The sequence below is a fragment of the Saccostrea cucullata genome, unplaced genomic scaffold (assembly GCF_032062105.1).
Source record: "Saccostrea cucullata isolate Sc308-1 unplaced genomic scaffold, CSIRO_AGI_Scuc_v1 ctg544, whole genome shotgun sequence".
In the NCBI taxonomy this organism is placed as follows: domain Eukaryota; kingdom Metazoa; phylum Mollusca; class Bivalvia; order Ostreida; family Ostreidae; genus Saccostrea; species Saccostrea cuccullata.
This window is the reverse complement of record NW_026922756.1, coordinates 130,315-142,957: the sequence shown is the minus strand read 5'-3', so window position 1 is coordinate 142,957 and position 12,643 is coordinate 130,315. Positions and strand designations below refer to the sequence as shown.

General features: G+C 34.9%; 1 protein-coding gene across 2 annotated transcripts; it reads right to left on the bottom strand.

Annotated features, from left to right (window-relative positions):
- Window positions 1–1,681: 1,681 nt before the first annotated feature.
- Window positions 1,682–9,116, bottom strand: LOC134262365 (protein sine oculis-like). 2 transcript variants are annotated; one of them, XM_062744737.1, is made up of 8 exons: window positions 8,854–9,116; window positions 8,607–8,728; window positions 8,116–8,287; window positions 4,873–5,029; window positions 3,902–4,036; window positions 3,270–3,399; window positions 2,720–2,771; window positions 1,682–2,441 (listed from the first exon to the last, which is right to left on the bottom strand). In XM_062744737.1, exons 1-8 carry the CDS (start codon window positions 9,055–9,057, stop codon window positions 2,361–2,363), a joined length of 1,053 nt encoding a protein of 350 aa, XP_062600721.1. In that variant the 5' UTR covers window positions 9,058–9,116; the 3' UTR covers window positions 1,682–2,360. The 2 variants fall into 2 exon arrangements, with proteins under 2 accessions (XP_062600721.1, XP_062600722.1); XM_062744738.1 differs by having other exon boundaries at window positions 3,902–4,033; window positions 8,854–9,115.
- Window positions 9,117–12,643: the final 3,527 nt, after the last annotated feature.

Genomic DNA, 12,643 nt, shown 5'->3' with positions numbered 1-12,643 from the left:
AACACAGAAAGGAAGGTTCATGTTAAACTAATTTATTTTGCTGAAGTCTTTGTTTAATGAGTATGGGGTCTGATAGTTAGAGTTATAATCTTTTATGAAGTGTATTTTATAGAATTAAAATTATATTAGTGCAGAAGTGCATTGTATCAATTGCTTATTGTGTCTTGCTAATTCAACAAACTGAGAAAAGAAAAAAAGAGATTTTTTATGAGGTTGACGGCATTATCCAGGAAGGTGGTGTAACTCGCAGGCTAGAAGTCTCGAATCTTGGCATTATATGACCTAAGTTTTTTCTTGTGTAGTTTACTTTAAAGTGAAAGTTACACAGTAAATAAACAAACTTCAGAATCAAACAGAAAAGACCAGTGTTATATACTTAATGACACAACGAAATTTTTATAGTACAATCTATTTATGGTCGTGTGATGTTTTCCCAGAATGCCCGTCTGTGAAGCCGAGCGCTAGCAAAATACCTCTCTTGTCTTTGTTTAGAATAGTCAGATAATGATCAGGCTTTCCATCAGAAAAAAAGGAAAATTTGAAGTATTACAATAATGTAGTTATCTTTAAAGTGTAAACTACACAATGAATAAACAAAGTTATTTAATGATACAACAAAATTGTTATTGTACGGTCTATCTATGCTAGTTTTCAATCGTGAAGCCAAGCATGCGTATTCACGAGCGCTAGCAATTATACCCCACCCACACAACAAGTTGCGTGAGGTATAATGTTTCTGACCCGTCAGTCAGTCAGTTCATCAGTCCTGTTTTTTTTTTTTGTTAGCGCAACTCCTCATAAGCTGCTGCACAGAATTTTGTCAAACTTTGCAGATATTTAGGACACAATGTGTAGATATGCATATTACCAGGAAATTCTGATTCCTTTATTTTTCTGGGAATTTTCACACTTTTACACTTAGATTTTTGGCCATATCTTGAATATACAGAGTTTGTCAGTGCAACCCCTCGTAAACTGCTGCACACAATTTCGTCAAACTTTGCAGATATTTAGGACACAATGTGTAGTTGTGCATATTACCAGGAAATTCCAATTCCTTCATTTTTCCGGGAACTTCCTCACTTTTCAACTCAGATTTTAGGCCATATCTTGAATATAGAGATGAATAGTTTGTAAGCACAACTCCTCTTAACCCGCTGCAAACAATTTCGTCAAACTTTGAAGATATTTAGGACACATTGTGTAGATTTGCTTATTACCAGGAAATTCCAATTCCTTTGTTTTTCCCAGGAATTTCCGCACTTTTGGGGGAGCGTGGGGTATGTGAGCTTGTGAGTATGTGGTTGCATATTCCATGGCAAAGACAATTGAAGAAAAGAGGAATGTAATTGTGAATTTTGGCCTGGGTAGTTCAGTCAGTTGGTTCAATTCCCAGTATAGCCATTTATATTCATTTTTAACAAGAAAGAAAATGTATGACTGGACTTGGAATTGAACCCGGGACCATGCATCACTAATCAGGTGTTCTACCAACTGTCCTTCAGGGCCCAAATCATACACATATACACGCAACTTATTTACATTTTGCTACCAATAAATTAACTTGTCACACAAATAAATTGAAATATTCTTTATTCCATTTAGAACAACATTATTCGAGATAAATAGCATAGATAAAGTATAAATAAAGTAAATAATTTAATGATCAACATGAAAAATATTCTATAAATAATTACAATATACTGATAAATAACACTGCCTGCAACATGCAAAATAAGATATTGGTGTTGTCATACACAATTTAAACAAAAATCATTGAATACACAGAAATCAAATAACAGAGGCCTATAGGCCACATCTCTAACCTGAGCAAAAACAAAAATACATGTAATTCATTGATGGTCTAGACTAAGCATGCAAGTATAATTGTATAATTTAATAAGGTCAAGAAATAAATTTCTAATGATTAATTTCTAATGATTACCTAATTTGCTGTATGGAGGAACAAATGTGTCTTTGAGCTATAAATGGACATTTGACTTGAAATCTTGATTTTAGACCTTTTATAATCAAGCTGAACCATAGCAGGGACATCATTATAAGATATATATATATGTATAACCAAATATGATAGCATTTGCATGATTATAGTCTAAATATAAATCACCAGGGTATACACTGTATATGGGTCCACCAGGGTGTATAAATACAATTTAAACCATAATTATGTACAAGTCATGAGAAAGCAGCGAAATACTCGTACAAGCAATTTCCAGAGAGAAAATAAACAAATATGTCAGTATATTGAACAACCAACTCAGTTGATGCTAAACCAAAAATTTTAAACAATAACACTAGGGAGGATGGATATATAGCTCCCCTTCTCACGGTTTTGGGCCTCAGCTCATGTGTGGATATTCTCCTGAGATTAGAGGTCTCTGTAGATCCAACAGCATCAGTGCTGCCTCAGTGTCACCATGCTGCAAATGAAGAATGTCCAAATTATTTACACATTTTGTTGTAAAACTTTTTTTTTTTGATATTTAAAAAAAGGAGGAATGATTTTAAAAACAAATTTTTAAAAGCTTTGATAAGAGAAATCATAAGTTTAAGTGCAAGGGTTCTTTTTCCTTCTTTTTTTTTGTTTTGAATACAACTAACATCAAGGTAAATAAATATAAGACTGTGAATGTATGGACTTGATGTTTTGTTTTCCTAGTTTAAGTGCATAAACTCCAAAGTTCTGGAGATGACATACCTGAACTCCTGCACCATTATACTGATACTGAAAGGCAGCTTCATAGGACTCTCTAAATTGCAAAATTGAGATGAAAACAAAAGATAAAAAAAATTAATGAGCAACACACTTGCCGTAAAAAGAAGCTTTCTGTGCAACACGTTTACTCAGTACTCCTGATGTTGTGAGGACTTGTATGTTCTAATTGCTTATGATTAAGAAAATTCAAATGGCCTATAATCTAGTGTTTTCCAGCTTTATTTCTAAGTGAAGACTTAGTGTTTAATGTTTATGAACAAATCTCTGGACTTTACAATTTGAAAATTGAACCTAAGCTCTCTAAAACTTCATAGGTCTGACCAATCCTTCCTTTGTTGTCTCTGCAGGTTCATCCCTAGCAGGATTCTATAGGCCATGCTCAGGTCATGACACCAAATATAGCAAGGAAGGTCTCATTGGACCAAAACTTTAACTGGGGCCTAAACTTGGATTCTATAGTAAAGACATGCACAAATAAATGAAGACCTGCCTGCTTGCTGCCACATGAGAAAATATAATATATTTAAAGTACCTGAGGCAACACTGTCTGCAAAACTGATTTGGAGGTGTTTGATAGGTCAAAGGTTGGCAAAATGTGTCGCCATACACATATTTTGGTTCTCCCATATACTGGCTTGGCATATTTACTGGAAACACTGGATCTAAAACGAAGAATAAATGAAACAATATTGTTTTGGTAGAGACAACTATATGTATTTCACAAATAATATATTTAGAAATTTTATGGTGTATTTATGAAGAAATACAAAGCATAAAATGAGTATTTTATAGAGATATAAAAATTTGTAACACATCATACAGAATGTGTTGAACATCTCATGTGACTCAAACAACTTGTTATAAAACATGAGAGGGCCCTGAGGCCCATAGACCACAATGCCCACCTGTGCAATTACTTCACCTGAGCTTTCACCTCAGGTGAGCTAAAAGTATAATAATAAAAAGAAAGAATGAATAGATTTTAGAAGTATGAACATGCATGTGTACCACTTTGTTTCCAATATCAACCAAAGCAATTTTTTCCATTTGTTTAAAAGTGCGTTTTTCCAAGACGGCAAAATTATATTTCCATTGCTTTGAAAAAAAAATGGTCTTATCAAGTGAAGCCAGAATCTAACCAATGCTAATAGTACCAGTACATACCTTTAAAACATTGTGTTTGGTCATTGGGCCAGAATTTCATGTCATAGGATGGACTTACATCCTGATAATTATACGGCTGGGAAATGCTGGTATATCCAAGAGCTTTTTGTTGCCAATCATTGCACCATTTTTCTGCTTAAACAAAAAACAAGATGTATTTGTGAATGTGAAACACTGACACCCCCATATAGCAGCTTATAACGAGGGGTGAAGTTTCTCAAATGCAAGTCAGACTCCAAGGACTTAGGTCAAGGTCAAAATTGTTTGTATCCAAGGGAAAATCTTGTCATTAGTAATAAATCTGTGAAATATGAAAGCCCAAGTACTTAGGCTTACTGTTCAAAAGCTAGAGCCAGGGTTCAAGTTTTTTTTAAAAGTGGGTGACGGTCAAACTCTAAGGTCAAAAATTCTTATGTGAAGTTGAAACCCCTAGCACAAACTAAATCAAAAGTTGTGGTCAGGGTTAAAGTTTGGTAATTTTAGTAGAAGTGGGTCAAACTCAAAGGTCAAGGCCAAGAAGTCAAATTGGGTGGTACTCAAAGAAAGATCTTGTCCCATGGAATAAGCCTGTGAAATATGAAAGTCCTAGCCCCTCCCAATCAAAAGTTATGGACAAGGTCAACATTTTTGCAGACAAATAGAAAGATTAACAGATATATGGATGGACAAGAGAAAAGAAAATTATACATTCCCTATATCTACGATTACATGGGCATAAATAGAAATTATGTCTCTAATACTTCTTTTAAAAAGTTTAAAAGCAAAATATTTTGCATACTTTAATTCATACTTTTGTGAACATTACATTTGCAGATATGGTTTAAATTACATTGCATTGACCCTTTATTCATTAAAAAAAAATCCATAATTTGAGAAAACATGATTTAGAATTATCACAAAATAAATAAAATTTGTTCAGAAAGAAAACCATCATCATAATTTATTCAAGCTAGATTCTAAAGATACTGTACCTGTGTCAAATGATGATGCTGTGTTGGGATTTAGAAAAAGCTGGGGTTTTACTGAATCTGTCACCAAATACTTGGCTGTGCTTTTTGCCTGTTCTTTCTTGCCTCCAAAAGAGTTGTGTTTGACTTTACGCCTTGCATTTGAAAACCAAGTTTTGACCTGCAACAAAGATAAAAAATTAACCAATCATTCTCTATATATATCACAAGTACTTGTACATTTTTATTATAAAAAAATATTCTAAACTAAACAAGAGGCCCAGGGGCCACATCGCTCACCTGAGCAATTGGCTAGGAAAAAGCACATATCAGATCAAACATGAATCAGATCAAACATGGGTCATGATTTGAACAAACTTGAATCAACACTACCTGGGGATGATACCACAGGAGTTTCATCTTTCCTGTCTCAATGGTTCTTGAAAAGATTTTTCCTATATATTCCTATGTAAAACTTTGATTGGCCATTGTGGCCCCACCCTACCCCCTGGGGTCATGATTTGAACAAACTAGAATCTACACTACCCGAGGATTATTCCCTATAAATATCACTAAACATGGCTTTGAAGTACTTGAAAAGAAGATTTTAAAAGGTTTCCCTATATATTCCTATGTAAAACTTTTATCGGCCGTTTGGCCCCACCCTACCTCGGGGATCATGACTTGAACAAACTTGAATCTACACTACCTGGGGATGATTCCACAGGAGTTTCATCTTTCCTGTCTCAATGGTTCTTGAGAAGATTTTTCCTATATATTCCTATGTAAAACTTTGATCGGCCATTTTGACCCCACCCTCCCCCCGGGGGTCATGATTTGAACAAATTTGTATCTACACTACCTGAGGATGATTCCACATGAGTTTCATCTTTCCTGGCCCAGTGGTTCTTGAGGAGAAGATTTATAAAGATTTTTCCTATATTTCCTATGTAAAACTTTGATCGGCCATTGTGGCCCCACCCTACCCCCTGGGGTCATGATTTGAACAAACTAGAATCTACACTACCCGAGGATTATTCCCTATAAATATCACTAAACATGGCTTTGAAGTACTTGAAAAGAAGATTTTAAAAGGTTTCCCTATATATTCCTATGTAAAAACTTTTATCGGCCGTTTGGCCCCACCCTACCTCGGGGATCATGACTTGAACAAACTTGAATCTACACTACCTGGGGATGATTCCACAGGAGTTTCATCTTTCCTGTCTCAATGGTTCTTGAGAAGATTTTTCCTATATATTCCTATGTAAAACTTTGATCGGCCATTTTGACCCCACCCTCCCCCCGGGGGTCATGATTTGAACAAATTTGTATCTACACTACCTGAGGATGATTCCACATGAGTTTCATCTTTCCTGGCCCAGTGGTTCTTGAGGAGAAGATTTATAAAGATTTTTCCTATATTTCCTATGTAAAACTTTGATCGGCCATTGTGGCCCCACCCTACCCCCTGGGGTCATGATTTGAACAAACTAGAATCTACACTACCCGAGGATTATTCCCTATAAATATCACTAAACATGGCTTTGAAGTACTTGAAAAGAAGATTTTAAAAGGTTTCCCTATATATTCCTATGTAAAACTTTTATCGGCCGTTTGGCCCCACCCTACCTCGGGGATCATGACTTGAACAAACTTGAATCTACACTACCTGGGGATGATTCCACAGGAGTTTCATCTTTCCTGTCTCAATGGTTCTTGAGAAGATTTTTCCTATATATTCCTATGTAAAACTTTGATCGGCCATTTTGACCCCACCCTCCCCCCGGGGGTCATGATTTGAACAAATTTGTATCTACACTACCTGAGGATGATTCCACATGAGTTTCATCTTTCCTGGCCCAGTGGTTCTTGAGGAGAAGATTTATAAAGATTTTTCCTATATTTCCTATGTAAAACTTTGATCGGCCATTGTGGCCCCACCCTACCCCCGGGGGTCATGATTTGAACAAACTTGAATCTACACTACCTGAGGATAATTCCACACGAGTTTCATCTTTCCTGGCCCAGTGGTTCTTGAGAAAAAGATTTTTAAAGATTTTTCCTATATACTCCTATGTAAAACTTTGATCGGCCATTGTGGCCCCACCCTACCCCCGGGGGTCATGATTTGAACAAACTTGAATCTGCACTACCTGAGGATGCTTCCACATGAGTTTATCTTTCCTGGCCCAGTGGTTCTTGAGGAGAAGATTTTTAAAGATTTTTCCAATATATTCCTATGTAAAACTTTCATCGGCCATTGTGGCCCCACCCTACCCCCGGGGGTCATGATTTGAACAAACTAGAATCTACACTATCTGAGGATGCTTCAACATGCGTTTCATCTTTCCTAGCCCAGTGGTTCTTGAGAAGAAGATTTTTTAAAAGTGACCTTAATTTTTCACTATTTCCTAATTATCTCCCCTTGGAAGAGGGCGTGGCCCTTCATTTGAACAAACTTGAATTCCCTTTACCCAAGGATACTTTGTAGCAAGTTTGGTTGAAATTGGCCCGGTGGTTCTTGAGAAGAAGATGAAAATGTGAAAAGTTTACGACGCCGAAATCGATGAATATATTTAGAGTAAACATGTTATTTGATGGCGTTTTGAAAAAAGTCTCTCAAAGTTATTCATGATGATAATTAATTTTTTCAGGAGTAAGCATTTCAATGAGGTGGGAGGCAATTCCATACAAACAATTTTATTTTGGCCTCATTTGGTAAGGATTATAAGACCATAGGCGTAGTCACAGGGGGGGCAGCGGGGGCACTAGCCCCCCCACTTTCAGATCTGGGGGGGCAAGAGTATGTCTGTGCCCCCCCACTTTTTAATGAAGAACAAAATAACCGTTATTTTGAAATGATAGCAATATATAGTTGTTTAATAAAATTGTGTAGAAAAATTGTAATTGAAAGCAACTTGCAACTTGCCTCTGAAAAAAAAGTTGGCCACTAACCCCCCCCCCCCCCCCCCCCCCCCCCCCACGAAATAGAAATTTTCGAGTTTTGGGAACTTTAAAGAATTTTTTTTTTTTTTTTTTTTTTTGCTTGTCAAAGAATTTCTGGACATGAGCCCCCCTCCCCCCGAAATGCGAAATAGGATTTTCGAGTTTGGGGAACTTTCCATTTTTTTGTTGTTGTTTTTTTTTTTTTTGCTTGTCAAAGAATTTCTGGACTTGAGCCCCCCCACTTTTAAGCTTGTGACTACGCCTCTGAAGACTACTTATTTCAAATGAAAGTGAATGAATCTTGTACTTTGTTTTTACCTGGTAGTCTGATAGACCAGTAGCCTTACACAAGTCCTCCCTCTGAGGTTTGGAGGGGTAGGGGTTGTTAGCATGTTCAGCAAACCAGTTCTTCAGGGTCTCTCTTGCAATCTCTGGTAATTTGTGCTGGGGCCTTTCTCCAGTGGGGCAGATATTTTTGGGTGGAGGATATCTAAGAGCCATAATAATTTCAAATTTAGCAACAATAATGATTTATAAGCTTTGCTTTTTGGCAATATTTCACAACCCTGCTCCTATTTTTTTTTCAGGAAAATAAGTTTACAAATTCTCTTTTGAGAAGTTGATAGCTCTTCTCAATAGAGAATTTACTAAAACATAGATCATGTATTCTCATGAATTAAAAAAAAGTACCAAAAAAAAACTTCCAACAAGAAATGAATTCTTTAATAATCTTAACAAATTATTATCATCGTTGTCTTCTCATACTTTTTTTTTTATTTTTGAAAATTATACTTTGCTAAGCCGTTTACTTTTTGCGGACTCTGAACCTCATCAGGGGATTAAGGGGTTTGTTGATGATGATCTCCCGTTCTCTGTAGTGTGCCTGATCCCAGATTTCTATCAGATCTCGAGGATTCTTAAATTTTCCCGTCTGTTGAAATAGAATCATTAATGTAAGTATGTAACACCATATCTTCAATATAAACCTTTGTCCGTTGTGTGTTAAAAGATTTTCGATTTTTATACACTTTAAATAATTTAATCTAATTAACCTACTTCAAGTATGTGGTAAACTTTCTCGAACTCCCTTTTTTCGAAGTTGAAAGCGATCAGAGCCCGACAAAATTCGTCATATTGCATCAAACTTTCCTCTCTCTTTTCGTCCAAACTGTCCATAAATATACCAAGCATTTCATACTTTCTGTCCAAGACAAATGATTTGACTATATCTATGATGTACTTATCAGTGCTCCCTTCCATCTTTTCTCCTTGGAAATTTTGAAAAAGTGTAACCAACCAAACTTTTAAATGCGAGTCGAAGGGTACGGAAAGGATTATTACATTGTCCGCAACTGCTTTTCTCGAACTAACCTTATCGGATGCTTAATTTTCAGGGTGATTACTGAAAATTGATAATATATACAAAACTCACAAATAAGTTGTTCAGTTGTCGAAGAAATAATTTCTTATTAAAGATACTTAATACCTTTTTTTCACTGCATTACCCTTGGTGACCCCAATGCCTGACGCAATTTCTTTCCTCCCCATTTCCTGTTTGTCGGTAACTTCTAAGCATGTTAATTACTGCATGTACGTTACCGAAATTTACAAGATCAACTGCTGGACCATCTGACACCTGCTGGAGATATATTTCAATCTAAAAGCCACGAAGAGGGAAAAAAGGGAGCACAAATAGTGAATTCGAGTAACTTCTCTACAGAAAAAACAAAATCAAGGTTCGATCAATTTACAGACTGCGACTCGGTCCATAAAAAGTTAGAGAACAGTATAATTATATTTAAATCGTTTTGTAAATTACTTTCAAAATTATGAATATTTTAACTTTTTTTTTCAACGTGATCTACGGGCATATGCATACTATAGATCACTAAATTTTCGAGACACCTTATTTTCGCGAGATAGTCATCGACTCTTAATAAGCAAGACAAAATTTTCACATAAAAAATATTTCTTTTATAATCCTAAAATACAATTATACCGAGAATATTTTTCGCGAGCACATTGTCTCGCGTTACGAAGCCAAAATAAAGTTCTCGCGAATAAAAAGTGATTTACAGTACTAAGATATCGAGTGTCGGCTGTTCCATCAATTACGCATATAGTGACATGCACATCGATCTATACTACAATTTTTTTTACATTTTTAATATTACTTTGAACTTTTTTATACAAATAATTATTAACAATGAAATACAGTGACGTAGCATCGTTATTGAAGAGGGGCAACCCAAGGGGAAAAAAATTTCAACTTACTTGGAAAAACTTGACAAGCAACCAAAAGTGTGTGTGTTGGGGAGGGGGGGGGGGGGGGGGGGGGGGGGGGGGCCAACTTTCAATGAACATTTCCACTTTATCTGAAAACAGCCCCCCCCCCCTTTAAGCTACGTGCAAATTTCTTAATGTTACCTGACTTAAACTATATTACTGAAAAAATTACAACTTTTACCTGCTTATACGGGTTATTTTTTTTCTGCAAAAGCTGCGACATTAATTCCCATACTAACAATCAAAGAATGCATTAATATTGACAATCTAGCAAAATATGAAGCTCAACCTAAAACTGTTGTTTTCATACATGCCCAATTCAGCTGCATCTTGGGCCCCAAACTCTGGATCCTGTGCTATCAGTTACATATAATTTGTTTACTCTAGCAAATTGTTTGCTTGATGGACAATCAAAATGAGATTATTTTTTTAATTGCATGAATTTTAAATCATTTGGCCCTGACTTTAGATCTCTTGTCCAGTTCAATTTTTCTTTAGTCCATACTGTTAAAATTTTCTAAAATTTGTCCAGTTCATTCAAATATAAAGTTGAAAATATCTGATTGACAGATGAAAACGGATAGCAATACATCATTCATATGACGCTGGTTAACTTAATATTGAATGTATGAAGTCCCATTTAAAATTACTTGTAAATTAATTTATTTCTACAAATATTGCATAAAATTTATGACAAATATACATACAAATTTCAAGGTTTCTAATTTTTTTTAAAAATGAGCATGCAAAATTGTACAAAATAAAACACTGCATAGATTGGCAAGACATAATACATTGTATTGCATAGTGATAAAAATTCAAAATGAGGAGTTGGCCTCCACACGAGCATTTATTGCACACACCATATGTCGAGAAATTGCATAAAACCAACTATTAAAATATGATATCCGCAATGTATGAATAATTGCTTAATTACACAGACCATCTATTCTACAATAAATATGGCAGGATTTCTGGCAACTTAAAACATTTTGGCACTTTTTATGGGCTGCCTTGTGTACATGATATTTCCATGTCACTTGGATTTGCTAGGATTTCAAAAGTTCATGTATTTCTGGATTTCAACAATCTGTGTCTTTTTTTGCTTAAGAAAAATAGTCAACCCTTTGGTTACTTGCTGTGGGGCATGATAGCTTCACTCACAAATTCAGTCATAGCATTGCCAATGGTGGAAGCTGCCTGAAGCATTTCATCCTGTTCCACACCACACTTTGATAGAGAGTACACTGTGAAATAAAAAAAAAATCATGAGATATTGAGAAGTAATCAAAACCAATGTCTTCATTCACCATTCAAAAAGTGATTAAATGACCTTCTATTAAACTTCTGAAACATAATATTTAAAGTGCTATACCCTACTTGTAGAATCCATCTTTAATATTTTTATTTAATATGAAGTTAATAAAAAAAATTCAAACACTTTGGAACCTGTTTTCCCACCATGTGTTTGTATGTTTCAAAATCATGATGGGAACACTAACTATAATCATGTGAAAATTTTCATGTTTTCTACGAAATTAAAAACTTCGAAAAAATGTTAAATATTTGTCTTTACCTGAGTATGACATATTGCTGGGGAATACCAGCTGCATTTTGTCTGTACTGAGGATTCCTTCATTGTCATTCCTCCTCATCCAGAACTCCCTAAGATCTGTTGGTTAGGGTTTTAAACTGTTAGGGTTTAAGTGTAGGACCAAATAGCTGACCTTTTTCCTCAAATTCAATTTTTCTGGCTATTGATATTTTGTTCTGGGATACAAAATCTCTCTTTATATATAATATGAAAGAAATCTGGGTTTTTTGCCCACATAGCTCTGTATGTGGACTATTGTGAAATCAGTCTTCGACTTGAGAATTTCCCTTATTTTAAATTGGATGATTGTGTCAAATTTGTGTAATACTTTAAATAAAATAGCTTTTTGTTACTTTAAATCAGACTTTGATACTGGAAAATTTGGTTTTGAAAATAGAACATACATTGTGTCAGAAACTGAAAATTCACATGTAAATTGTGTTTTCTGAGAAAATGTATAATTCAATTTTTACAAAAAATCAACAGAATTTCAAATGGGTCATAAATAAAATGTGTAGAAATAAATAAACCATGGTTTCTATTTTGGCTTAAAAAAAAATCAATGACAAAAACTAGATCACCACATTCTGATTTACCTTGTATGACCTTGACCTTTGTAGTACATAAAGAATATAGACCTCTTATATATGTGTCACACCAGTCATAGGCCAAAAGTTGCACTGCATTTTATAACAGACTGTTAAATGCATTGCATTGCTCACATCTGTAAGCTCTGACCAATATATAGGATTCCTTTTTTTCATTAACGTCATTATCTTTTCTTTCAGTCTCATCGTTGTCAATATAGTAATATTATGTTCATTATGCTGGTTTTAAACTGTTAACAGCAATTTAAGCAACTTTAATCAAAATGAATTACAACAAACTGATCCATTGTTCATTTAACATATTTCTTTTCACCTCTTTCACTTTATGCCACCATTTTCAATAATAAAGTCTGAGAAA

Coding starts and splice junctions, on each gene's coding strand:
- LOC134262365 (XM_062744737.1), bottom strand. CDS start 9,057: ATGGAAGGGAGCACTGATAAGTACATCATAGATATAGTCAAATCATTT. Junction 5,030..8,115: donor CTGGTCTATCAGACTACCAG/GTAAAAACAAAG, acceptor TCTTTGTTGCAG/GTCAAAACTTGGTTTTCAAA. Junction 4,037..4,872: donor AGCATCATCATTTGACACAG/GTACAGTATCTT, acceptor TTTTTGTTTAAG/CAGAAAAATGGTGCAATGAT.